General features: G+C 40.5%; 1 protein-coding gene across 3 annotated transcripts in view; it reads left to right on the forward strand.

Moving 5' to 3' along the window:
- LOC144676208 (SUMO-conjugating enzyme UBC9) overlaps nt 1-24,389 on the forward strand; it is a 38,417-nt gene extending 14,028 nt beyond the window's left edge. For all 3 annotated transcript variants that reach the window (XM_078536694.1, XM_078536695.1, XM_078536696.1), the window contains 6 exons: nt 3,968-4,053; nt 10,069-10,152; nt 17,803-17,875; nt 19,043-19,152; nt 19,256-19,335; nt 23,711-24,389. In XM_078536694.1, the coding sequence (XP_078392820.1) occupies nt 3,988-4,053; nt 10,069-10,152; nt 17,803-17,875; nt 19,043-19,152; nt 19,256-19,335; nt 23,711-23,774 (477 nt within the window). In that variant the 5' untranslated portion in view covers nt 3,968-3,987 and the 3' untranslated portion in view covers nt 23,775-24,389. The remainder of the gene's footprint in view (nt 1-3,967; nt 4,054-10,068; nt 10,153-17,802; nt 17,876-19,042; nt 19,153-19,255; nt 19,336-23,710) is intronic.
- Nucleotides 24,390-26,415: the final 2,026 nt, after the last annotated feature.

Raw genomic sequence — 26,415 nt, forward strand, 5'->3', positions numbered from 1 at the left:
TAAAACCATAAGATATGTTTGGATACTACATTTTGGTTTAGATTTAATATAACAACTTGGCTAAGTTCCAATGCTGGGCGGTGTTTTATTGTTTGTACATTGAGTTCTGTTAATTTATCCTGTTAAGTTTTTGTCCATAAGATTGTATTGCTATCCAATCATAAAGTGCCTATGGAATTGTGAACGTTGTGCGATTATAGATCTTAGTCAGCATAGGCCATTCAGATTTCAAACATAGATCTGCTGTGACTGCTGCTTGCCAATTGCCCCTTAAGTAGGTGCAGCCACCATAGAAACATATTCCTTTAAAAAATGGGTGCTATAAAGCAATTCACCTACTGGAGGAACGTGGCAAGGTGGGGAATATTGGAAGGGATTTTTGAGTGGAAAACACATGGCAAAAAAAACACAACTAGGAGTGGAGTGTGTGGGTTTCTGGAGGAGGTTGCATGTGAGATTGTGTGGCTGGACAGAGTGGGGCAGAGTGCATGAAATTTGTATGCATGTGGTAATTTTAGACAAAATCAAAATACTGTAGATGCTGGAATCTGAAATTTTAAAACAAACATTTCTGGAAATACTTGGCTGGCTGAATCTGTGGAGGCAGAAGTGGTGTTAGCACTTCAGGTCAATGATCTTTCATCAGAACTGTCATCAAACTGAAATGTTCAACTCTGTTTCTCAATCCACATATGCTGCCAGATCTGCTGAGTATTTCCAGCATTTTCTATTTTTACTATGGAAATTTGAGAATTGGTTTTCTAGGGCCCGGGAGCCAATGGAATTCAGCAGGGTAGGGAGATGGGAGTCCAGGAGCAACATGTGTTCTGCGGTTCTGAATAGCTAATAGAGGGTGAAGGTGGGAGGCCTTTAGGAAGAGGGCATTGGAGAAGTTGAGCCTTGAGTAATTATGGATATGGGTTTTGATATGGAGTGGGGAGAGGGGGGCAAGAGTAGCATTTGTTGCATTGGATTATATGTAGGGAAGGACATTCGGCTTGAGGTGGAGAAGAATACAAAAGTATTTGCACCTTGTGTTTTAATGCTTGTACAGACTCTCAATGTGGAGATCAGAAGATCGTCTGGTTTCTTGAACTTTAATGCTGTCGCTTTAAAATACAATCTTCATAAGAGATGCTACCTGTGATCTAAAGGTAGCTTGACCAGCTGTTTAAACGTCAGTCCCGCAACAGTAAGCTTATTCACCATTTTTTGAAGAGAGTTTGCACTGTATGTAGGAAGTAATGTGAAAGTAGAGGTGACGAATTATTGCTTGTCGTTAAGCAGTTTGTAGTTAAGCAGTTAATCGTCTGTATTTGATCTGTACTCAGGATAAACATTTATATATGAAAAGACCATCGGGCCTAATCCTGTATAGCCTACCCATTAGATGGTGCAATCTTAAGAACTATTCTCCTCAGTTGCTAATAATGCCGACTCCAGGAGTTGGGGGAACCTTTCTTCAATTTCAGGAGGAAGACTGGGAATTTTTGTCAAGTTCCAAGACACCATGGTTATCCATAAGCATATCACTAAAGATACTGAAATGAATTGCTTACCCCTTTGAGAGTTGTGGCACTGACATTGTCCTGTATTGTGAATTTTGAGAGCTTCCACGAGTGTGCAGATTATACTGTAAATTTTGTGTTTATTGAAGTGTGAGATCTCGATTTGTAAATGGTTCTGTTCAAGCCATTTGCCCCCTAATAGTAAAGTTATTGTTCAGGGTTGGTGGCACTGCATAATTGATAAAGTAGTGGGTGTAGGTGGAGTTACAATATAGATCAGCCATGATCTAATTGAATGGTGAAACCAGCTTGAGGAGCTGATTGTTCTACTCCTGGTCCCATGTTTTGAGGGCAGCTGTTTTGAGACCAAACAAAAATCTGCCTCTACATAGTAGATTGTTGGTCTATGTTTGGGTAGACCTCTGCTCTGCCTGTTGTATTTCTTTTTGTGTACTTTAAGTAGGGGTTTTGAGAACTTGTGCCATGGATAAAATTGCTTGTTTGCAAATGTTAATTGACTTGTAAGGCACACTGCATATGTATTGCAGTAACTTTGCACAATTCTATGTAGATTCCATAGGGGCTGAAACATTTTATAGAACTACTAAGAGAGAATTAATTGTAGCTTACAGCCCATATGCGCTACCAAAGCTCTAGCTAAAGTAGAATTTCATATCTGATTTGTGTTAAGATAGCTCAGACTTTGTTAATGGCTTATTTAGAATGAAACTGCTGTTAAATTCATACCTAATTCAAATAGGCAAAATTCAAGTTCCAGTTTCGCTGATCATTGTTTATTGAAATACTCTTCCCTCCGAAGCTTTTGTATGTAGCTGGATTTTAATATAGTCCTAAATTCTGAATGGGTGCAGTGCTGGTTTTCTATCACCATATCCCAGTACATTGTTTCTCTTTCCCTTCCCCTCTGGTTCTGATGTTAGAAACCTATCTTATGAAGTTATGAAAAGATGCCTTAGACTTGGGCTCCCCTTTGCTCAGTTTTGGAGACCGAGGAGCAGATTAGCCCTAGTTCCTTGTTCGTCGATACCTTGATTGTTAAAATTCTTCTCGTCCATGCTTTCAGATCCCTCCATGGCCTCTCTCCTCCCTATAACCCTCTGAAATTTTTGTGCTCCCTCTCTTGGGCAATCTGATTTTTCACTCCATTCTACTATTGGCAGCTGTGGCTTCAGCTACCTGGGCCCTAAACTCTTGAATGCTCCCCCTAAACCTGTCTACCCCTCTACCTCTCTTGTGTCCTTTAAGACACTCCTTTAAAACCTATCTCTTTGATCAAGCTTTTGGTCGCCTCACCTAATACTTCTGCAAGTGTAACAGAGCCAAATTTTAATGCTACTGTGTGCACCTTGGAACACTTCTGAAGCATCTTTAGCAGAGAAATAAAAGTTGTTGAAATGTAACCCAGAGAGGTCAGTCAAACTTTAAATAAGTTATTTCATACTATCATAAAAAGAGCAAGTGGTAGATCATGATTTTAAATTTCAAGGCTTGGTTTATTTGTTTCGTCCACTTTTTGAAATCTACAGTAACTTTAGCTTCATTTCTGCTGTGGAAAATATCAAGTCTATATGAGAATGACATTGAGTTGACATTGACTATGCTCTTGTGATATGAGGCTGCTGGATATTTCTCCATTATATTTTGGAAAGATTTTTGGAGCTGCTTCCCCAAGTATCAGATTTGGATATGAAGTTCTATGTAACCTCCTCTCTCACCTTTCACTTTGTACTGCTTCAGCTCATCATTCACTATCTCGTTTTTGCCAGTCATGGCTTTTATTAGGATTTTTTTCTTTGGAGAAATGGACACAAGTTGATTTGTGTATACAATGGAAAAGGTTGCCATTTTAAGGTTGTGCTTTTGTTCTTTGCTTTTAACTTGTTGCTTCAGTTGCTCCAACACTTGTATCAGTGACTGACCTGTAGCTACTGTCCTTTTGCACAAAGGCACAGTGCAAGTTTGGGAGAACAAAATAGGCAATTCTGTTTTGTTTTTCCCAAATGCTCTTTCAGGATAGGTATTTAAAACATTCAACTACTTGTCATATGTACTTTACCGAAATCCCAGTGAGAACACAGAAAAGGGCTAAAATTGTTGGCAATAGAGTATATAAGAAATAGCAGGAGTACACGACACAGCCCGTCAAGTCTGCTCCATTACTCAATACAATCATGGCTGATCTTCTGCCTCAACTCCACTTTCCCATCCTCTTTACATGTCCCTTGATTCCCTGGAAAGCCAAAAATCTGTCTGTCTCAGTCTTAAATATATTCAGTGATGGAACATCTACCACTGGTGTAGAGAATTTCAAAGATTCACAACCTTTGAGTGAAGAAATTTCTTCTCCTCCCAGTCCTAAATGATCAGCCTCTTATCCTGAGACTGTGCTCCTAGATGGAGTCATGAAAGTTATGGTTAATTGCTTATTTATTCTGCAGGGGACTGTTGAAGTAAAACTATGTCCGGGATTGCTTTGAGTCGACTTGCGCAAGAAAGAAAAGCCTGGAGAAAGGATCATCCTTTTGTAAGTATGCTTTTTGGCAACTATGTTGGCCATTTTCTCAGGAATATTTAGGGTAGGGAATGTTAGATTAAGAAGAGGAATCCTTTAGAGGATTGTGAGCCTTGATCTCAAGACTTGACTTCTGATTGTGCAAGTTTTAACAGTGTTTGCTTGAATCATTTTGAGTGACTGCACAGCACAGGCTGTAGTGGAGAGTGCAAATCTATCTGACAATTAGAATCATGGAATAGTATACAGTGCAGAAGGAGGCTGTTTCGCCCATCGAGTCTGTGCCAGCTCTTTTAAATAGCAATCCTTGATCTTTCCTTGCAATATTTTCTCTGTATTTATTAATTCATTTCCAAAGGCCACTATACAACTAATAGCAGAGCACAACACAGAAGGAGGCCATTGCTTCATAAAAGCTTGTCTGCCTGATGATTGCAGCACAGTTGAATCAGTAACCCTAGTAATTTACTATGTTGGGTAAGTGAGGAAATTTGGTATGGCAAGAGGGCAGTGTGAACTGGTACTTTTCTTTTCTCTCATTCCGAAAAATGCCCTTATTTTTTTCATTGGTATTACTGTTTGCTTTGCTTGATTTTAGCATTGGAAAAACTGCTGTGATACCGGTACAAGGTCAAAATAATTGCCCCCCTGCTGCCTTTCAAGCTAAAAATACAGAACAATCTAGGGATAAGGATTCTTACATTATGTAAGAAATAAGTATCTCAGCACTTCAGCTGCTTTGAGTTAAATTGAAATTATTTTGTATTCTGTCGGTTGACCTTTTGTAGAATTTAATTTTTTCTGATTCATTCACGGGATGTGGCTTCGCTGGCTGGGCCAGCATTTATATTGCCCACCCCTAGTTGCCCTTGAGAAGGTGGTGGTGAGCTGCTGCCTTCAACTGCTGCAGTCCATGTGGTATATAGGTGCATCCACAGCGTTGTTAGGGAGTTCCAGGATTTTGACCCAGCGACAGTGGAGGAATGGTGATGTATTTCCAAGTCAGTTTGGTGAGTGACTTGGAGGGTGGTGGTATTCACATCTATCTGTTGCCTTTGTCCTTCTAGACGGTAGTGGTCGTGAGTTTGGAAGGTGCAGTAGAAGGAGCCTTGGTGAATTCCTGTAGTGCATCTTGTAGATGGTACATACTGCTGCCACTGTGCGTTGGTGGTGGAAGGAGTGAATGTTTGTGGATGTGGTGCCAATCAAGTGGGCTGCTTTGTCCTGGATGGTGTCAAGCTTCTTGTGTTGTGGGAGTTGCACTCATCCAGGGAAGTGGGGAGTATTCCATCACACTCCTGACTTGTGCCTTGTAAATGGTGGGCAGGCCTTGGAGAGTCAGGAGGTGAGTTACTCGTCACAGGATTCCTAGCTTCTGACCTACTCTTGTAGCCACAGTATTTGTATGGCTAGTCCAGTTCAGTTTCTGATCAATGGTAACCCTCAGGGTATTGATAGTGGGAGATCCAGTGATGGTAATGCCATTGAACATCAAGGAGCGATGGTTAGATTCTCTCTTGTTGGAGATGGTCATTGCCTGGCACTTGTGTAGCACGAATGTTACTTGCCACTTGTCAGCCCAAGCCTGGATATTGTCCAGGTGTTGCTGCATTGGGACATGCTTCAGTACCTGAGGAGTTGCCAGTGGTGCTGAACATTATGCAATCATCAGTGAGCGTCCCCAGTTCTGACCTTATGTCAGAAGAGAGTTCATTGATGAAGCAGCTGAAGGTGGTTGTGCTGAGTACACTACCCTGAGGAACTCCTGCAGTGATGTCCTGAAGCTGAGATGATTGACCTCCAAAAACCATAAACATCTTCCTTTGTGCTCGGTATGACTCTAACCAGTGGAGAGTTTTGCCCCTGATTCCCATTGACTCCAGTTTTGCTAGGGTTCCTTAATGCCACACTCGGTCAAATGTGCCCTTGATGTCAAGGGCAGTCACTCTCACCTTACCTTGGGAGTTCAGCTCTTTTGTCCATGTTTGAACCAAGGCTGTAATGAGGTCAGGAGCTGAGTGGCCCTGGCAGAACCCAAACTGAACGCAGTGAGTTGGTTATTGCTAAGCAAGTGCCTCTTGATAGCACTGTTGAAGACCATTACTTTACTGTTGATGGAGAATAGACTGATGGGGTAGTAATTGGCTGGGTTGGATTTGTCCTGCTTTTTGTGTACAGGACATACCTGGGCAATTTTCCACATTGCCGGGTAGATGCCAGTGTTGTAGCTATACTGGAACAGCTTGGCTAGGGGTGCGGCAAGTTCTGGAGCACAAGTCTTCAGTGCTATTGCCAGAATATTGTCAGGACCCATAGCCTTTGCAGTATCCAGTGCTTTCAGCCGTTTCTTGATATCATGTGGAGTGAATTGAATTGGCTGAAGACTGGCTTCTGTGATGCTGGGGACCTCTGGATGGGGCTGAGACGGATCATCCACTTGGCACTTCTGGTTGAAGATTGTAGCAAATGCTTCAGTCTTGTCTTTTGCACTGATGTGCTGGTCTGCCCCATCATTGAGGATGGGGATATTTGTGGAATCTCCTCTTCCAGTGAGTTGTTTAATTGTCCACCACCATTCATGACTGGATGTGGCAGGGATGCAGAGCTTAGATCTGATCTGTTGGTTGTGGAATTGCTTAGCTCTGTCTATCACCTGCTGCTTATGCTGGTTGGCACACAATTAGTCCTGTTTTATACCTTCACCAGGTTGCCACCTCACTTTTTGGTATGCCTGGTGCTGCTCCTGGTATGCCCTCCTACACTCTTCATTGAACCAGGGTTGATCCCCTGGCTTGATGGTAATGGTAGAGTGAGGGATATGCCAGTCCATGAGATTACAGATTGTGTTCGAATTCAATTCTGCTGCCAATGGCCCACAGCGCCTCATGGATGCCCAGTTTTGAGTTGCGAGATCTATTCGAAATCTATCCCATTTAGCATGGTGGTAGTGCCACACAACATGGAGGGTATCTTCAATGTGAAGACGAGACTTTGTCTCCACAATGATTGTGCAGCTGTTATTCCTGCTGATACTGTCATGGGCAGATGCTTCTGCGGCAGGCAGGTTGGTGAGGATGAGCTTAAATATGTTTTTCCCTCTTGTTGGTTCCCTCACTGCTGCAGACCCAGTCTAGCAGCTATGTTCTTTAGTACTCTGCCAGCTTGGTCAGTAGTGATACTGACATTGAAGTCCCCCACCCAGAGTATATTCTGTGCCCGTGCCACCCTCAGTGCTTCCTGCAAGTGGTGTTCAACATGGAGGAACACTGATTCATTAGCTGAGGGAGGGCGGTACATGGTAATCAGCAGGAGGTTTCCTTGCTCATGTTTGACCTGATGCCATGAGAATTCATGGGGTCTGGAGTGGATGTTGAGGACTCCCAGGACAACTCCCTCCTGACTGTATACCACTGTGCTGCCACCTCTGCAGTGATGGTGGAGTCTGGCACGTATCTGAAAGGCATGACTGTCAGGCTGTTGCTTGTTGCTCTTCCAATTTTGGCGATAATCCCCAGATGTTAGTAAGGAGGACTTTGCAGGGTTGACAGGGCTGAGTTTTCCAGTGCCTAGTTGATGCCGATTGGTCCATCCGGTTTTGTAGCAGTTAGATACAACTGAGTGGCTAACTATACCATTTCAGAGGGCAGTTAAGAGTCAACCACATTGTTGTAGGTCTGCAGTCACATGTTGACCAGGTAAGGATGGTAGATTTTCCTAAAGTGAACCAGATGGGTTTTTCCAACAATTGGTTCATATGATTAGACTTTTAATTCCCGATTTTTATTGAATTCAAATTACACCACATGCCATGGCAGGATTCGAACCTGGGTCCCCAAAGCATTATTTTGGGTCTCTGGATGACTAGTCAAGTGACAATACCACTATGCCATCGCCTCCCCTAATTGGTGTAATGAGGCACAAGCTGAGGCATATCTTGTGCTGTGGACTCCTACACACAAGGGGTTTAAACGCCTTCCACAAAAAGACAACTTATCTAACAGCATCTTTCATGTGTTCAGGACATTCTGAAGGGCTTTGCAACTAATGGAATATATTTTGAAGCGCATTCATTATTATGTAGGCAACTCACTAGCAGCCTATTGATCTAATATGCCACTCTGACCTTGCTTAGTTGCCTTGACATGTAAACATTGGCATTGTTGCACAGAGGGGTAGGAATTTTAAGTATTCTGTTAAAATACATTTCTTTAAACTGCACTGAATGTTTCCCTGTCGATCAGAAAATAAAAATTGAATAAACTAAATCTACATTTGGGACTGGGAGTGGGTAGTATCCAACTTGGTCCAGGCAGGAAGAATATTGCAAATTTATTTTGTTTAAGATCAGAATCTACAGTATTAATTGATAAGCAGATTGAAATAAATTGAAATTATTCAATATCGACTTCTGCCATCTTGTGTGAGTAGCTGTTGGGATTAGCCAAATAGGCAGATGGTGAACATTGCATTATACAGGGTCAGCAGTAAAAGCAGCTTGGTGCTGCATTATTACAGCAATGGGTCCTGAACTGAAGGATGATTTGGGGAATATTTGTCTACCATGGAAGTTTGTCCTGTGAAGAGGAATGACTTGAGTATCAGAATTTCCATCCAGAAAAATCGTTATGCAGGTTTGAGGAACAAGATATAATTGGTGTTGAAAGAAAATAAGAGGATGATGTTTTTAATGTAGTAAAATGTCCCAAGGTGCTCCAGAGGAGTCTTAGCAAAATATTGACACAGAGCCACATGAGTTATTAGGACAAGTGAGCTTGGTGAGGAGGAAGATTTAAGCTGCATCTTAGAGAAGAGAGAGGAGAAGAGGTTTAAGGAAGGAATTCCAGAGCTTAATGTCTCGGCAACTGCCAGTGGTGGAGCCATGAAAACGGGATGCTCAAGAGGTTGGAATTGGAGGAACTTTCAGGTTCTCTGCTGTAGAGTTGATGGTGATTGCAGGAATGGGGAATAGCAATGCATTGGAGAGATTTGAACGCAAATTTTAAATTCGAGATGTTATTGGACAGGGACCCAGTGTAGGTCAGCGAGCACAGGAGTAATGACTGAGCAAGACTTGGTGTGAGTTGGGACACCTGAAGCAGAATTTTAGATGAGCTGAAGTTCATGGAGGGTGGAGGACAGGAGACCAGCCAGGAGACTATTGGAATAGTTTGGTTATGGAACATAAGACTTGGTTCTCGAATCACATTAAAGAATCTGATGAGATGTTTAGAAGAATAGATTGGATGAATTAATGCTTGTCTTGTGCCCAGAACATTTTGATGCAAATCCAATGTTGATTTTCCTGGTATGCCTCCCAGTAAAACATACCATCTGATTTGATCAGATTAGAGTTATTTTAAATTTAAATTAAAGTTATTTTAATTTCTAGCTTTCCTTTAGAAAGAGACTACCAGTAGTTAGTACCCATCTACAGTCTGCCACAGAGAATAAACTCAGTTTTAAACTTCCATTTTTTCAATGCATCCCAAACTAGTAGAATACAAGACGATTCTTGTTAGGCAGAGGGATGGAGGAAAAAAAGTGATTGGCCCTGCAGACCAGTGAGCTATGTGTTGTCAACAAGTTTTCTTGTTTTGGTGGTTCTGCTTGTACCTTGGCAATAGGAAGTATATATACTTGAAAAGAAAAATGCCTGACTGGGCAGTAAACATGCTTTCTTTCTCTCCTTCACCCCCCACCCTCGCCCTCCCAGATTTGCTGCCTTTACTTGTAGCTTAAAGCTTAGTCTTGTATGCCTTTTCATAAATAGGAGCAGCCAGCAAATGGAATCTTCAAGACTAGTTTCTTGTAATTAATGAAAATTCTCCTGTGTGTGTGGCATGATTAAACATAAGCAGTAAATCAGTTCTCTTTAATGTGAAATCCAATATATTTCGCACCCTATAATCTTGCTTTTCAGTGCTGCCCTGTCAAAGTTAGATTCCTCTCTGGATGCCCACATGAAGGTATGGCTTATGCTAAGTATAATCTATCAGTTCTAACTCTCATGTTCTGTTTTACTGACAGGGCTTTGTTGCAGTACCCACAAAGAATCCAGATGGTACTCTAAACTTAATGAACTGGGAATGTGCTATTCCTGGTAAAAAGGCAGTAAGTATAATGTGTACCCGCATGTCAACTGATTTATGAAACCCTGCGATAGGAAGGTAGTTGCTTGGGAACAGGGAGGTGCTTGTGAAACTAGAGGGAAAAGAAAGAACTTTTAAAACATTTGTTTAAAAATCTGTGCCACTCCTTTACATCTCATTTACAAACTCAAACAAAGTTGTAGATTATCCTATCATATATATTTAAAATAGTGCTCCTTCAGTCTTGCAGTGTTGTGAAAAAACATTGAACCATCTCTGGTGAATGACAGAGGAGGTATCCTCCTCCAGTTATATCCTTGCTGGCGGTTCAGATCGATACTAAAGACCCCATGGTATCCTTCAGGCAGAACAGGGAGTTTTTGATGTCCTGACCAGCATTGCTCACTCACAAAAAAAACTGGTTGCTCATCTCAGTGCTGTTCCGTGGGACCCTGTGTGCAGAAAGGGCTGCTGTTTTTGTCTACGTGAGACATTACACATCAAAGTAACTTGTTCCTTTGTATGAAACACTTTGTGACCCTTCTGAAAGATGTGATAAGGTGCTACATTAAACTCCAGTCTTTTGTGGTAGTTGTCAGATTGATACAGTTCAGAGTCTGTTGTTTATCAGATAACTAAACTCAACTTAACTTCCTTTATCATTGCACTCAGTAGAAAGGGAAATTTTCTTACTTTAATCATTAAGCCAAGGAAGGACTCATTTGTTTTAAAAACATTAGGATTGCATTTGTAGAATCATAGAATAATGCAGCATAGAAAGTGGGCATTTGGCCAGTTGTGCACATTTCATCTCTTTGAAAAAGCTATCCAATTGGGCCACTCTCTTACTCTTTCTCCAAAGCCCTCCAAATTTCCCCTCAAGTATTTATCCAAATCATTTTGAAAATTACTATTGAATCTGTTTCCACCAACCTTTTGGGCATTGCATTCCACACCATTAACTTGGCTGCATTTTTTTGACAAAATTCTCATCTTGCTTTTGGGTCTTTTGCCAATTACCTTAATTCTGTCTTATTAAATCTGAATCTTTTGCATTAAGTTGGGATTTTTCTTGTAGCTGACATTTGTTGCACTTTAACAGATTAACTCAGTAGTTTCAGTCCTAAAAATTCTCTCTGTAATGTTGGTAAAATACAAACATATGAATTAGGAGCAGGAGTAGGCCACTCAGCCCCTCAAGCCTGTTCTGATATTCAATAAGATCATGGCTGATCTGATTGTAACCTCAACTTCACCCTCCTGCTGACCCCCAATAACCTTTCAACCCCTTTCTTATCAAGAAACTATCTAGTTCTGCCTTAAAAATATTCAAAGACTCCGCTTCCATTGTCTTTTGAGGAAGAGAGTTCCAAAGACTCGCCACTCCTGGAGAGAGAAATTTCTCCCCATCTCTGTCTTAAATGGGGAATATCTTATTTTTAAAGTGTGACCCCCTAGTTCTGGATTTTCCCACAAGAGGAAACATCCTTTCCACATGCACCCTGTCAAGACCCCTCAGGATCTTTTAAATCAAGTTGCCTCTTACTCCTCTAAACTCCATTGGATACAATCCTAGCCTGCTCAACCTTTCCCTGTAAGACAGCCCTTCCATTCCAGATCTTAGCCTAGTAAACTTTCTCTGAACTTCTAATGCATTTACATCCTTCCTTAAATAAGGCGACCAATACTGTATGCAGTACACCAGATGTGGTCTCACCAATGCCCTGTATAACTGAAGAACTGAACCACTGCACTTTTGTATTAAATTCCCCTTGCAATAAATGATAACATTCTATTAGCTTTGCTAATTACTTGCTGTACCTGCATACTAGCCTTTCGTGATGCATGCACTAGGCCACCCAAATCCCTCTGCATCTCAAGAGCTCTGCAATCTCTCACCATTTAGATAATAAGCTGCCAAAATGGAAAATTTCACATTTTCCCACGTTATATTCCAGTTGCCAGATCTTTGCCCACTCTTTTAACCTATCTATATCCCTTTGTAGCCTCCTTATGTCCTCTTCACATCTTTCTTTCCTACTTATCTTTGTGTCATCAGCAAATTTAGCAACCCTACTTTCAGTCCCTTCATTCAAGTCATTTGTATAAATTGTAAATCGTTGAAATCCCAGCACTGACCCCTTTGGCATACCACACATTACATCTTGCCAACCAGAAAATGACCCATTTATGCCTACTGTTTCCTGTTAGCTAGCCAATCTTCTATCGATGCCAATACGTTATCCGCAACATCATGAGGTTTTTATTTTCCACAATAACCTTTGATGTGGCACCTTATTAAATGCCTTCTGGAAATCAAGGTACCCATTCCCTTTTATCCATAGCACATTACTTTAAAGAACTCCAATAAATTGGTCAAACATGATTTCCCTCTCACAAAACCATGTTGACTATGCCTGATTGCATTAAGATTTTCTAAAAGCCCTGCTATAACTTCCTTACCAATAGATTCTAGCAATTACCCTATGACAGATGTTAGGCTAACTGTCCTGTAGCTTTCTGTCTCCCTCCTTTCTTGAAAACAGGAGTTACCTTTGCTATTTTCCAATTTAATGGAACCTTCCCTGAATTTAGGGAATTTGGAAAGTAAGGAGACGGCAAACGAACTGAACAGGAAAGTTAAAACCAATGCATCAACTATCTCGCTAGCCGCTTTTAAGGATGATGTAGCAGCTCCAACAATTTGCTCAGTACTACTTCTCTGGTGATTGTAATTTTCCTGATTTCCTCCCTCCCTTCAATTTCCTGATTACAACTATTTCTGGTATGTTACTGGTACCCTTTTATAGTGAAGACTGTCTCCATATTTTCCGTTATTAACTTTCTATGGAACCAACCCTCACTATGTTATCTCTTTCTTAAATATCTAGGGAAAATCATACTGTCTGTTTTATATTTCTAGCTAGCTTTGTCTCGTACTCTAATTTTTCCCTCCTTATTAATCTTTGCCGTTTTTATATTCTGTCCAGCATTCTGACCTGCCACCCATCCTTGCACAATTATATGCTTTTTCTTTAAGTTTGATACAATCTTTAGCTTTTTTTTAGTTAACCACAGAATGGTGGGCCTTCCCCTTGGAGTTTTTCTTTCTCATTGGAATGTATCTATTCTGTGTATTCTGAAATATCTCTTTCAGTGTCTGCCACTGCATCTCCTATTGACATATCACTTAACCTAATTTTCCAGTTCACATTTTAGCTACCTCTGCTATCATACCTTCAATTGCCCTTATTTAAATTTAAAATACTAGCCTTGGACCCACTCTTCTCTCTCTCAAACTAGATGTAAAATTCAGTCATAATATGATTGCTGCTGCCAAGGGGCGACTTCCCTGAAGTCATTAGTTAATCCTGTCTTGTTGCACGATACCAGGTCTAGTATAGCCTGCTCTCTGGTTGGCTCCAGAAATGTTCTAAGAAACTATCCCGAAAATATTCTATGAACTCCTCGTCTAGGCTATCTTTGCCCATTTGATTTTTCCGTACAACTATGTGGGTACTGTTAGGGGGCTTGTACAGCACTCTTACAAGTGACTTCTTGCCTTTAACATTTCTCATCTCTACCCAAAATGTTTCTACATCCTGGTTTTCTGAACTTAAGTCACCCCTCTCTCTTGTGCTAGTACCATCATTAATTAACAGAGCCACCTTTTCCTCACTTCCTGTCCTTCATGTACATTTCAATGGCATGTACTCTTCAATATCCAGGTTCCAATCTGTAATTCTGCAACCATGCCTCTAATGGCTATCATATCGTACTTATTTCCGCTATCAGTTTGTCTGTTTTGTTTCGAATGCTGTGTGAGTTCAGATACAATAGCCTTTAGTTTTGTCCTTTTTATTATTTTTGTAACCTCTAGCCTTATCTGCTGATTTACTCTTAGATTTGTACTCTTCCTTCCTGTCAGCCTGTTTAATCATTTCCCAATTTAGTACCTTTCTCTCTTGCCTTGTCTCTACTCTTTGATTTGCATCTTCCTAACTTTGACCCCTTGCTGGCGCGCGCGCGCACCCCCCCCCCCCCCCCCCCCACACACACCATTTAGTTTAAAATCCTCTCTCCTTCCATAGTTATACGGCTCGTTAGAACACAGGTCCCAACATGGTTCAGGTGTAGGCTGTCCCAATGGTGCAGCACCCACTTTCTCTAGCATTGATGTCTGTGCCCCACAAACCAGGACCCACTTCTACCACTAAGATAAAAGCAAAATACTGCGGATGTTGGAAATCTGAAACAAAAACATAAAATGCAGGAAAAACTCAGGTCTAACAGCATCTGTGGAGAGAAAAAACAGAGTTAACGTTTCGAGTCCGTATGACTCTTCAGAGCTGAAGAGAAGTAAAAACGTGATGAAATTTATACTGTTTGTACTTTGCCCCCACCTATCGCTGGCCTTCTGTCCAGCTTCATCTGCTCCACCCCCCTTAAACAGTAAATTTCATCACATTTTTACTTCTTTAGCCCTGAGCAAGAGTCATACAGACTTGAAACGTTAACTCTGTTTTTCTCTCCATTGATGCTGTTAGACCTGCTGAGTTTTTGCAGCATTTACTGTTTTTGTTTCCCATTTCTACCACACCAGCCTTTGAGGCGTGTTAATTTCGCTAATCTTATTTGCCCTCTGCTAGTTTGTACATGGTTCGGGTCAAAATCCAGAAATTATTACCTTTGAGGTTCTGCTTTTTAATTTGGTGTCTAGCTCCTCGTATTGACTATGCAGAACCTCTTTCTTTGTCCTGCCTATGTTCAGTTTCTGTCATTTTTTTTACTATTTCAGTTTTTTATTCTTCCTTCCAGAATAATTTTATCATGTGTCCCTTTCAAACACTCATCCTAGTTACTAAGTGCTTCCCCCACCATTAAGGCATACTATAGTTTCGTAATAACATGGAGTGGGTGCATAGAGATTTACTCTGATGCAGGGCTTCAGAGAGCAGTGGGAAGTGAAGCCCAAATTTACCCTGAGCTAAGCACCTTTGCGAGTGATTATTTCAGTTATTTTAAGAGTCTGAAAAATGCTGTTTAGTCCAGCACTAGTGTTTCCGTGGTAACAGTTCAGTTGTATACTTGTCGTGTTTTCATTTCAGGTACTTCTGGCTGTGTAAAATGACACTACAGATTTCTTGCTGGCACTTCATTTATTTGTAAGGCATCTTAATTAACAGCAACAACTTGAATTTAAACGCACCCTTTAAGGTGGGAAACTGACCTAAGGCGCTCGCTTCACAGGAGAATAAATGAATAAAAATTGACATTGATCCAAAAGAGGAGATATTAAGGTGACTTAGCACTTCATTCGGAACTGGGTTTTGAGGATCTTAAAAATGAAGAGATTTAGAGAGGGAATTTCAGAGTTTGGTGCCTAGGCAGTTGAAGACACAATCATTAGTGGTGGTGCACATGGAATGCAGGATGTGTAAGAGGCCACAGTTTTTGGAGGGTTGTAGAGCTGGAGGGAGTTAGGGAGATAAGGGAGGGTGATGCCATGGTAGAATTTAAATGCAAGGATGGGAATTTAAATTTTGCGGGTTTGATGGACTGCAAGTCAAGTAGTTCAACATGGGGTTAATGGGTGAGCAGGAGTTTGTGCAAGATATGACATGGGCAATAGAGTTTTGGAGGGTGGAAGATGGGAGGCCAGCCGGGAGAACTTTGGAATATTCAGCTAGAGTTAAATGGCTTGGATGAGGGTTTGAGCAGCAGATTGGCTGAGGCAGTGGTTGAGATGTGCACTGTTAGAGGTGGAAGTTGGTGGTTTTTGAGATGGAGAGTTTATGGTGTTGGAAGCTCAGCTTGGTCATACAGGATTCAGAGAATGTGAACAATCTACTTTAGCCTGAGTAGTGTGTGGAACGTTGAAATCGGTGGTGGGGGAGTGGAGGTTGTGCAGGGGCCAAAGTCAGTGTTCCCAATGTTTAGTTGAATTTCTCATTTAATGTAATCTTTTTCTTTTGTATTTCATCATTGTTATTAGTGTCTTGAATGTTCCAACAAGTGCTGTTGTATAGCCCCAGTAAGGTAAAGTAACAGAATAAAGCTAGCTTTGCTTTAGTGGGAATTGATTACTTTGCTGGCAGTTTCTTGCTGTTGGTGACGTCTATCTTAAGTGAAACCACTCCTTTACTCCACTATCTACTGTATGTTTTACAGCAGTGCAGGCATATTGGTAGGGTAGCATATTGGTATGTTACTGGATTAGGAATCCAGAGATCTGGACCAGTGACCCAGAGAATGAGATCTCAAATCCACTGATGGCAGTTTTATGAAATAAATCTGAAAATAAAGCCTACATCAATAAAGTGATCATGAAGCTGTTGGACTGTCATAAAAATCCAACTGGTTCACTCATGCTTTTTTTAACTAAGGTAAACCTAGTCTCACACCAATGTGGTTATCTTTTAATTAAAAGATTATCTAAAGTAACTAATTAGTAACTAAAGTAGTCTAGTAAGTCTCTCTGCTGTATCAAACCGGGAAGCCTGAACCTTGGGGAGACCAAGATCTGTAGACAAAAAGTGTAATAGTGTGGCATGATCCGTACTTAAATTCAGGTCACACCAGACATCTTTGTATTGAGTTCTCAGTCCTCTTCTATCCTGCTTAGTAGGGAGTTAGGTGTTCTTTTCTGCTTCTCTTCCCTCCCTGAGGTGCTAGGAAGTGTGTATCCCAATGACTAGTTACATGATGTTTGGAGACCCAGGAAAGTTGTGGGGGAAGGAGTGTGAGGAAAGATACGAAGGAAATTGCAAAAAACAGTTACTGTATCTGGTATCTTAGGACTGTGTGTGATTTTACTGAAAATTACTGGAGTGGGGGAAGTTGGATTTCAAAATGTGATCATAAGTTAGTTTGTAATTGGCAGAATTAGGGGCCTGACCAATGGTATCTCCCACTGCACTCAGTCACAAGATGATTTGCTGGCTTTTCTGCTTTATATACTAAGCAAACCTTCCATGCTAACAGCACCTGGCTCAGCTGTGATGCCTTTCACAGTTGCAAAACTTTTGTTTTGGTTCACAGTTGATGAATTGCACTTAGGAATGGCTGCAAGCTACCATACCTATGGAACTGTTCCATGTTGGAATATTGCCTATAGAAGAGAGAACACTGGAGGGGAATGGGTAGAATGAGAAATGAATGATTATTTTGGCTGCATTTTCCTGCTAAGGACAAGACATTTTGCTGCTTTCTGTAGGTCCTGTTGATAAAATGGTTTTGTAAGTAGTAGATAACAAATTATGGTTGGTGGTGCAACTGAGGAGAACAATTTCATGACATTGACAAACATAGATTTTGAAAAAGGTAAATTTGGAAATGTACCTGATTAGAGTGCTTTGTATTTGGATTGGTTGGAATTATCAGTCCACTAACCTGATGTTTTTGAATTTTGCATTTATTTTCTTAGAAATGAGAAGGGCTCCTGCAGCTTCAAGTAGCACTTTTGAATAAGACCTCCCATACAACTGAATTGTTTACAGAAAATAATTCGTGCATTCAGTTATTGTTAATACATTGAGAATTGGCTTTGGATGAGCTTTTGCTTGACTCTGCCATATAACTGAAAATTGTGATTGGTAGTTGACTAAGCCCACTAAAGTGGTAAAGACCAGTGTATTTAGTCACCTGGTAACGAGACATTCTTCTCTTCTAGACGCCGTGGGAAGGTGGGCAGTATAAGCTTCGAATGCTGTTTAAGGATGACTACCCCTCATCGCCACCAAAGTGTAAGCATGTGCAGGCATTTCTGTCTTGGGCCAAGAAGAAAACCAAATAATTGACCTGCTCCAAACCTCTGTCAGTGTTCCAGCGCTGAATGCTCTGGGGTAAATGAGAGAGGTTTGGTGGCTGACATAGTGTTCATTAATTTTTCTTTCACTTTCCCCAGTTGAACTGAAGTCAATCTTGGAAGATCTGAGATTTTTGTTTTTTTACTTTGGAATTCTTCAGCATTCATTTTGACTTTCAGAATAGGTTAACATTTTCTGGGGGCAGTTCTTGATTGTGAATGTCAGTTCAACTTTACTATACTCTGTATAAAGTACTCAATTTACATGCAGGATCAAATAACAGTGCAGTGAATGGAAAGTAAAGACTGAGTCAGCATTGTTGGATTTAAATCCTGCTCTTGGAAACCGAAATCATGGGCATCCTTTGTGACCTGCTGTAGCAGACGTGAAAATTATAGAACATTTTCTCCAAGCCAAACCCAACAGCAGCCTCCACTGTCATCTAAATTTACAAGGGTTTTGATTAAGTGACTCTATGAAGTCTAGAAATTGCTCTTAGTGTAAAGCATTTCACTGGTGACAATTAAGTCATAGCCCCTTTATGTGGAGACACCTTGTCCTGCATGAGTAAGGGCATTTCTGGCTGACCTATACAACACAAGACATTTAAGTGGTGAGGACTGTAACCATATTCTAATATGACTGTTAACTGCTGGTCTTCTAATATGTTTATCACCAATTTGAATGAGCATCTGCACACACATGCAACCCACACCATTAATACCAAGGAAATGTCCACGCCCTGAAAAACTTTGGTTTGAAATTCCAGGTGGTACCTGTTCAGACCCTTTTATTGTTACCGTTATAAACCCTAAAGTTATTTTTTAAATAACATTGATGCTTCAGATGCAAAAGATAAGGTTTCTGTCAGTAAGATAATCACTGATTGTGTAGAGGAGGTGGAATGGGGAAGGGGTAGTTGAACGAGGAGCATGGAATAGAACAAATTAAACCTGAAAACTTTGCAACTGTTGTGCTTATCTACTGTTTTATGAGTAACCAGTACAGAAGGGATATGGTGCAGAAAGAAATGGGCAGTCTTGCATATATTCTATAATTCTACCTGCATGGTTCAAGATTACATTTTTTTTAACTACTCAACAGGTAAATTTGAGCCTCCAATATTCCACCCGAATGTGTATCCCTCTGGTACTGTGTGTCTATCCATTCTAGAGGAGGATAAGGATTGGAGGCCTGCTATTACTATTAAGCAGGTCAGAAATAACTTTCACTTTTTAAAAAGAACTTTTGTGGAGCCTGCTCCGCAGTACTTGTTTTACTTTCCACCACTGACCCCTCCTCTATTTTTCAAAATAGATATTACTAGGAATTCAAGAACTTCTTAACGAGCCAAACATTCAAGACCCAGCACAAGCAGAAGCATACACAATCTACTGGTATGTAGGACTTGTTAACAAAGAAATGCATGGCTTTAGTAAGCCTGGTGCTACAGTTATACTTCCCATCTAGTGACCAGTTAACTTTTTCCTAGTGGAATTATTCTTGATTGAATCACTGCGACACACTTAATTTTTCTTTTCTCCCTGATGATTGTCCCATTAAGCAATCCACTTCCTAGCATTTCATGGTTAACAATAATTGCCTGGTATTGTATAACTGAAGCCATATGATTTACTACCCTGTCCTATTTAGATAGGATTTTGCAGTTTAAAGTTTCAGATGTTGGGTGATCATAATAAACATGATATTTTCCTGGTTCTGAGGCTGGGATTATCTGCAGATCGAACATGGGACCAAACCGCCTGCACTTTCTTGGTGCTTCACCTTCTAATTTGCTTGGTTATGTGCTCCATTCGGCTTCTGTTATGAAATGACATATGGTTAGATGGCCATTAGCACTTCAGTTCCATTAACAATGTTTAGTGCCTTGCTAGTACTCGTGTTAGATGGAAGCATGCTAGCTATTGATTAGACTGGGGTAAATATAATTTAACCATAAGAGCTGAACCTGAACTGTTCAAGTTCAGAGCCAAGTAATTTAAATTTTCAGACTTTTAAAATTGCAGACTTAAGTTATAAAATGACTCCTGCCTGGAAACACAAGTTGTATGAGTACATTGTGGTTTTTTGAGAAAAGACTGGTAGCTAACATAAAAGGGCATCCAGAAACATTCTATGTGTATATACTACTGCTTTTCTTAATCTATATTGATGACCCAGACTGAGGTGTGCTATCTGCACTTAAAAATTGGTAAGCCACCAGATGGAGATGCATCTGAGGATGCTGAGGGAAGGAAGAATGAAAATTGCAGATGCACTAGCCATAATCTTCCAGTCCTCCTTGGATACAGGGACGGTGCCAGAGGACTGGAGAATTGCAAATGTTTTTACACCCTTGTGCAAAAAAAGATATTAAAGATAAACCCAGCAATCATTGTCTCAGTTTAACCTCAGCTGTGGGAAAGCTTTTAGAAACGCTAATCCGGGACAAAATTAACAGTCACTTTGACAAATGTTGATTTGTGGATTAATGGAAGCCAGCATGGGTTTGTTAAAGACAAATCGTGTTTAACTAGAGCTTTTTGAGGTAACAGAGTTAATGAGGATAATATGATTAGTGTTGTACATGGCCTTCCACATAATAGGTTTGTCAGCAAAGTTAAATCATATGGGGGGGAAGGGAAGGTTGCAGTTTGGATACAAAGTGGCTGAGCGACAGGAAGCAGAGAAAGGCTTACACTGGTTTCCCAAGGGATGGCACTAATACCTCTGCTTTTCTTGATCTATATTAATGTCCTAGATTTAGTTGTGCAGGACACAACTTCAAAATTTTCATGTGACACATACCTTGAAACTATTGTGAACTGTGAGGAAGATGGTGACAGACTTCAGGAGGACAGGCTTGTAGAATGCATGGATATGTGGCAGATGAAATTTAATGCAGAGTAGTGTGAAGTAGGAAGAACAAGGAGTGACAGTATAAAATAACCAATACAATTCTAAAGGGGCTGCAGGAAAGTAGTACCTGGGGGCATATGTACATTGGTGAAGGTAGCAGGGCAGGTTGAGAAAATGGTCAATAAGGCATTCAGGATCTTGGGCTTTATAAATAGCAGAGTAGTGGACAACGGCAAGGAATATTGCTGAAAAAAAGAGATGTTGCTGAAGCTTTACATCTTGCACTCATCAGGACAAACGCCAAGAATGCCAAATTTCAAACAATCAACAATTTATACCATAGGAGAAAAGAGAGCTGACGGTTGGCAAGTTGACTCTGGCCAAGCCATTGCCATGGAGAAGCAACAGCGTAAAGTTCAATAAGGCGCAAGGCTTGAACATATTCCTTTTTGTAGAGAATGGGTCCCTTTGTACGAATGTATATTGTTTCTAGCAAGCATAAGTGAACAATGTTATGAGTTTGGCATTGGTTAGTGCAGCTAGAAGCGCACAGGATTATTCAGCAAGTGCTGCCCAATTGCAGAATCACATCTAATAGAGATTTGGTTTTGCAAACATAGGCTGGTCGAGTGCAGTCTGTACTCTGCCTATTATGCATAACTGAAGGAACATGCTGTTTGATTCGATGAGCCAGCTGTTGGGATGTTTGGCCTCACACCAGCACGGATTCATGCACCACGTTGCTCTATTGTGTGGTAAGCAGAACATCTTTTTGGACTGAAGGTAATATGCTGTTTGTTGGAAAATATCACTCATTGTATCAGCATGAAATGGCTTCCTTAACCTTTTATTCAAATGTTTCAGATACTTTGCCTTTTCAGTGTAATTTGAAGTCGACTGGGCACTTTTTGGGTCCAGATCTGGTGACCTGTGGCCCATTTGTGAGTTTGCAACTTAAGACCAGTCTTAGTGTGTGGAGCTGTTATCGACAATCTTGTAAATATTTGCTTGCTCACCTTACAAGATTGATGCAGAAATAGAGCGCATCAAGGCTGTCCTGTAGAATAATGGCTATCCTGAGCAGATCATTATTTGCTGTGTATCGCGCAAACTTGCATGAAGTCGTTTCATCCTACTACAATGTAGTGGCCATGTGAGTGGCATTTTCCTCTAATGGAATGCTACCATCAGTCCATAAAGATGTTCTGCCTACATGTTGAGCAGCAACATGTATGAATTTCAGTACGGTGTGATACCAGATAGGTTAGCTGTACGTGCCAGCGATAGGCTGGTTGAATCTACCATCATGTTCCTTCAATTATTTCTAATAGGCAGAGTATAGACAATACACAACTAGCTCATGCTTGCAAGACCCAAAACAAAGCCTCTACTGTTAGATGTGATTGTGATTGGACAGCACTGGTTGAACAATCTTGAGTGTGCCAATAGTTACACTAGCAACCAATTTAAGATAATCAGTCAAGCTTGTATAATGGCTCATTACGTGTGATGCACATTCATTAGCAGTGACTTGTTCTCTGCAAGCAAAAGGAATATGTTCAAGCCCTATGCCTTTTTGAGTTACAAGGTAGCTTGGGAAGCATATAGTTCTCCATTGCCCAGACTTTACCGTGGAGAAAGCAATCAGAGTTGACTTACCAATAAATCACCTTTTTCTCCTGTAGTATAAGTTGTTGTGATCATTTGAAATTTGGCATTTTTGCATCTGTCCTGATGAGTGCCAAGGTAGCTTTGTCAACATGTCTCTCTTTTCAGTTGTATAAAAACAAGTAAGTAATGGTGAACCTGTATAAAACACTAGTTAGGTCTCAACTAGGTATTGTCCAGTTCTGGTCACACTTCAGGAAGGATGTGAAGGCATTGGAGAGGTTGCAGAAAAAATTTGCAAATTGTCTAGGGATGAGGGACTTCAGTTATGTGGATAGATTGGAGAAGCTGAGGCTATTTGCGAAGAGAATGTTGAGAGGAGATTTGATAGGTGTTCAAAATCCTGAGGGATCTGTATGGAGTAGATAGGGAGAAACTGTTCTCATTGATGGAAGGACTGAAAGCTAGAGGACACCGATTTAAATAGCAAAAAAACAAAGGTAATGTGTGACCAAACTTTTTGATGCAGCATGTGGTTAGGATCTGAAATGCACCCGGAGTGTGGTGGAGGCAGTGTCAATCGTACCTTTCAAAAGGGAATTGGATAGTTACTTGAGAGAGAATTTTTAGGGCTACGGGGAAAGGTGGGTTAGGTAGGACTGGTTGAGTTTCTTTTGCAGAGAGTTGGCTTGGCCTCTGTACCAAATGGCCTCCTATGCTGTAACCATCTTGTGATTCTGCATTAAAAAAACAGATAAAATGGGCAGCAAGTTACTCAGTGCATGAAATAAGTTGTTTCAAAGACTTGTGCTTTCACCCTCTTTATTAAATGAATTAATAGCTTTTTGGGTACTAGGTTGAAACCCAGTTTAAACTCCTCTTTCCTGCATTAGGCTTTGATAAAATTAGCTTGAGCAGTTTCTGCCCTGTGGGATAGGCCTACAACACTTTCTTACCCACAAAGGCCATTAGAAAACTAAAGAGCTGCATCAGAATGAATGTTGCCACAACTAGTTTTCCTAAGAAACATTCACTCCCTGAGAACTGAGGCATTGGGCACCTGGAAGCAAACTACCTGCTGTCTTGGTGGTGTCCATGGGGCTGGAAATATTGGAGGAAGCTTCTTTGTGGTATATTTTCAATGGAACATAAGATGAATTGATCTTGAATGGTTTGTCACCTAATTGATCCAGGATTACAAAATAACCCAATTGTACTTTTTTGAGATGAAAAAGCATTCAAAGATTCTAGTTCTTTCTCAAATCCATAACTCCTCCTTGTGTTTATTTTTGTTCCCATTCACAGCCAGAACAGAGTAGAGTATGAAAAACGAGTGCGAGCACAGGCCAAGAAATTCGCTCCAACATAAAAATCAAGCAGCTGAAGGATGTGGATTTCTGACTGTCGGCTGAGAAAAGAAGGCACGCTTTTCACATTTAGCAAGTTCCTGTTACAAGCAATTGGCAGTCTTTGGGGAAAATAAATTGCATCGTTACTCGGACAGTTCTAGTTCACAACAAAAAAAGAGGCAAATCATCTCGGCACGAAACTTGCTGTGTTTCTGTGGCGGCTGTAGTAAAATGTTTTTTTATTTTTTAAAAAAAAAAGCCCTACTGTTCAATGGTTCGATTGACCTTCAGTGTAGCCAGAATTTGGGGCTCCTATTTAATGCTGGCTAACTTGCAAAATGCAGTTGGATTTTTTTTTTCTCTCCCCAGCTTATGTCCACTATGAATGGTTTTCAGGCCTACCTTTAAGCATCCTGGCATAGTTATCAAGCCTCCGGACCATTCATCGGGAGGAAGATTTTACAAGAAGAAAGTGAGAACAGTTACAAATCCATTTGCATACCATGATCTGCATTTTGCTCTTAACGCCAAGGCTTTCTTAAATCCACATTGGCCCTTTAAAAGAGACTTGGAAGCCCTGTAATAAATGTATTTTAAAAAAGAAACCGTTAATAAAATGTTCTTTCTATCCACCCGTTCTGCCCCACCCCCAGTACTTGCAGACAACATATGTGTGATGTTGCCCATATCTGAGATTGCTGTCTTAGTTGAAAGAACTTAGAGCTCTTCTTGAGCAGTTTCTGATTCACAGAAGCTGAGTGGATGTTCTCAGCCTTCAGTGTGGCACATTTGCTTTTAACTTTTTTTTAAATCGGTAACTTCTTTTTAAATGCGGTGGCATGGTACATGTGACTTGTCTGATCCCGGCTGCCTGCATGTGTATACTCTTGTCACCTGCTTTCACTTTGTTTTGCTCTGGGCTTCCTCCCTGTGTTACTGTAGTTTGGGGTAAAGTTACACTGTCCTTATTTTCTCTCTGGAAAGTTAAGTAAAACTTTACAAGTACCCTGTTTTAAAAATCTGGAAATGACTTTTTTTTTTAAGTGGAATGAAGGTATCTTGTGACATCTTTATGCAGGGTTACTGGTTTTGCAGAAAGGCATTTGAAATAGTATTAAGCTGGTTTACAAAACAAACTTGACCATAAAAAAGCAAAGTGAATGTTTAAGATTGGACTGTAGACAGCTGCATATCACTTGCAAGTGGGGATTACTTATGAACCCGTATTTCACAATTGATATTTTTGGCAAGAGAATTTGGTAGTAATTGTTTTGAGCAGTCACTTTAAGTGCCCCTGGGAATAGTGCAAAAGGTTTTTTTTCATATTCGGTAATAGTTTAATTGGGTACAGTTGTTCACTTGATCCCTTTCACTTGTTTTGGGAGTAAATCAGGTTTGGGTTTTGCATGCTTAAGGTGTTAAGGGTGACAAATCCTCTCCCCCCAGTTGACCTTCAGAATTGATTGAAGGCCTTATTTTGGTTAAGACGTGCAGCATCGTTATGCTGCTTTTTAGGAGGCCAGTTGCTTTTTCAGAACAAAGTGGGGAGAAGTTGCTACTTTATGGTGAGGGGGAACTGATAGAATACACAAGGAAGTACCTTCTTTCATGGTCCTCTTACTTTCAGGAGCATTGTAAAATTTGAACCTGTTGCTGGAATTGCATCCCATTAACAATAGAATCTCTTGTTGGACAATTCTGATTTTTCTAAATAGGGGCTTGTACTATTTGTCTTTCAGGCTTGAGTCTAAAACCTGCTGGACAGTTTGATTATAATTATGCAAATGCCTGTAATTCATGAGATTCAATCAGGGCAGACAGTAGTTTGGTGATAAACTCTTGTGGCTGTTTTTACTATTGAAACTTCAGAAATCCAATTTGAATTGCATGTTGGGATGTGAATCTTTTAAGTTTGCAATGTAGTCACATTTTGGAATTGCAACCTTTACATTTGGTAGCATGGTATATAATGAATCTGGAGCACAACATGAGACTGTTTTAGTATCAGTGGATATGACTCCTGTCAGTGTTGTAGATGAAGGATGCCTATATTTGAACTGGTGAAAACCTGAATTTCAGTACGATAGACCACATGGCAGGTTTTATGCTGCTGTTTATTTGAAAACATTGTTCAACAAGTACCAAGAATGCACCTACTTGCTGACCAACTTGGTGTTCGTTCTCTAGGAAGTTGATGTTTTCAAAGTGTACCTTTAGTGATGTTGCCATGCATTTATAAAATACAGGGAACCTGATCTATTAAGATAGTGGGTTCCCAATACACTTGAAATGACTCCCAATTTCCACCTAGCTTTGTGCTGTCTGACTTCTGAGTTTGATGTGCAATGTGCTGCCGAACCCTCCTGTAGTATTCAGGTCACTATCTCTGCTGGGATCAGATTCTATGACCAGTGATAGAATAGCTTTCCTTGGCTTGCTTCATTTAAATTTCAGGCTTGTTGATCTGCTTTTATCAGCTGCATTTTCTGCCAGTCAATTAAAAAAAAAATCATTTGGTAAGCATCGCTGGCAAGGCCAGCATTTATTACTTTTGTGTGGTTGAGCTCTGTGCCCCTGAAAGATATTGTCTCCAGTTTTGGAAAGGATTTGCATACAATGTAAGGCAACATCTGGCATTTTATTTTTGCTGAAATCTTAGTG

This window comes from Cetorhinus maximus, unplaced genomic scaffold (assembly GCF_964194155.1).
Source record: "Cetorhinus maximus unplaced genomic scaffold, sCetMax3.hap1.1 HAP1_SCAFFOLD_1424, whole genome shotgun sequence".
Classification (NCBI taxonomy): domain Eukaryota; kingdom Metazoa; phylum Chordata; class Chondrichthyes; order Lamniformes; family Cetorhinidae; genus Cetorhinus; species Cetorhinus maximus.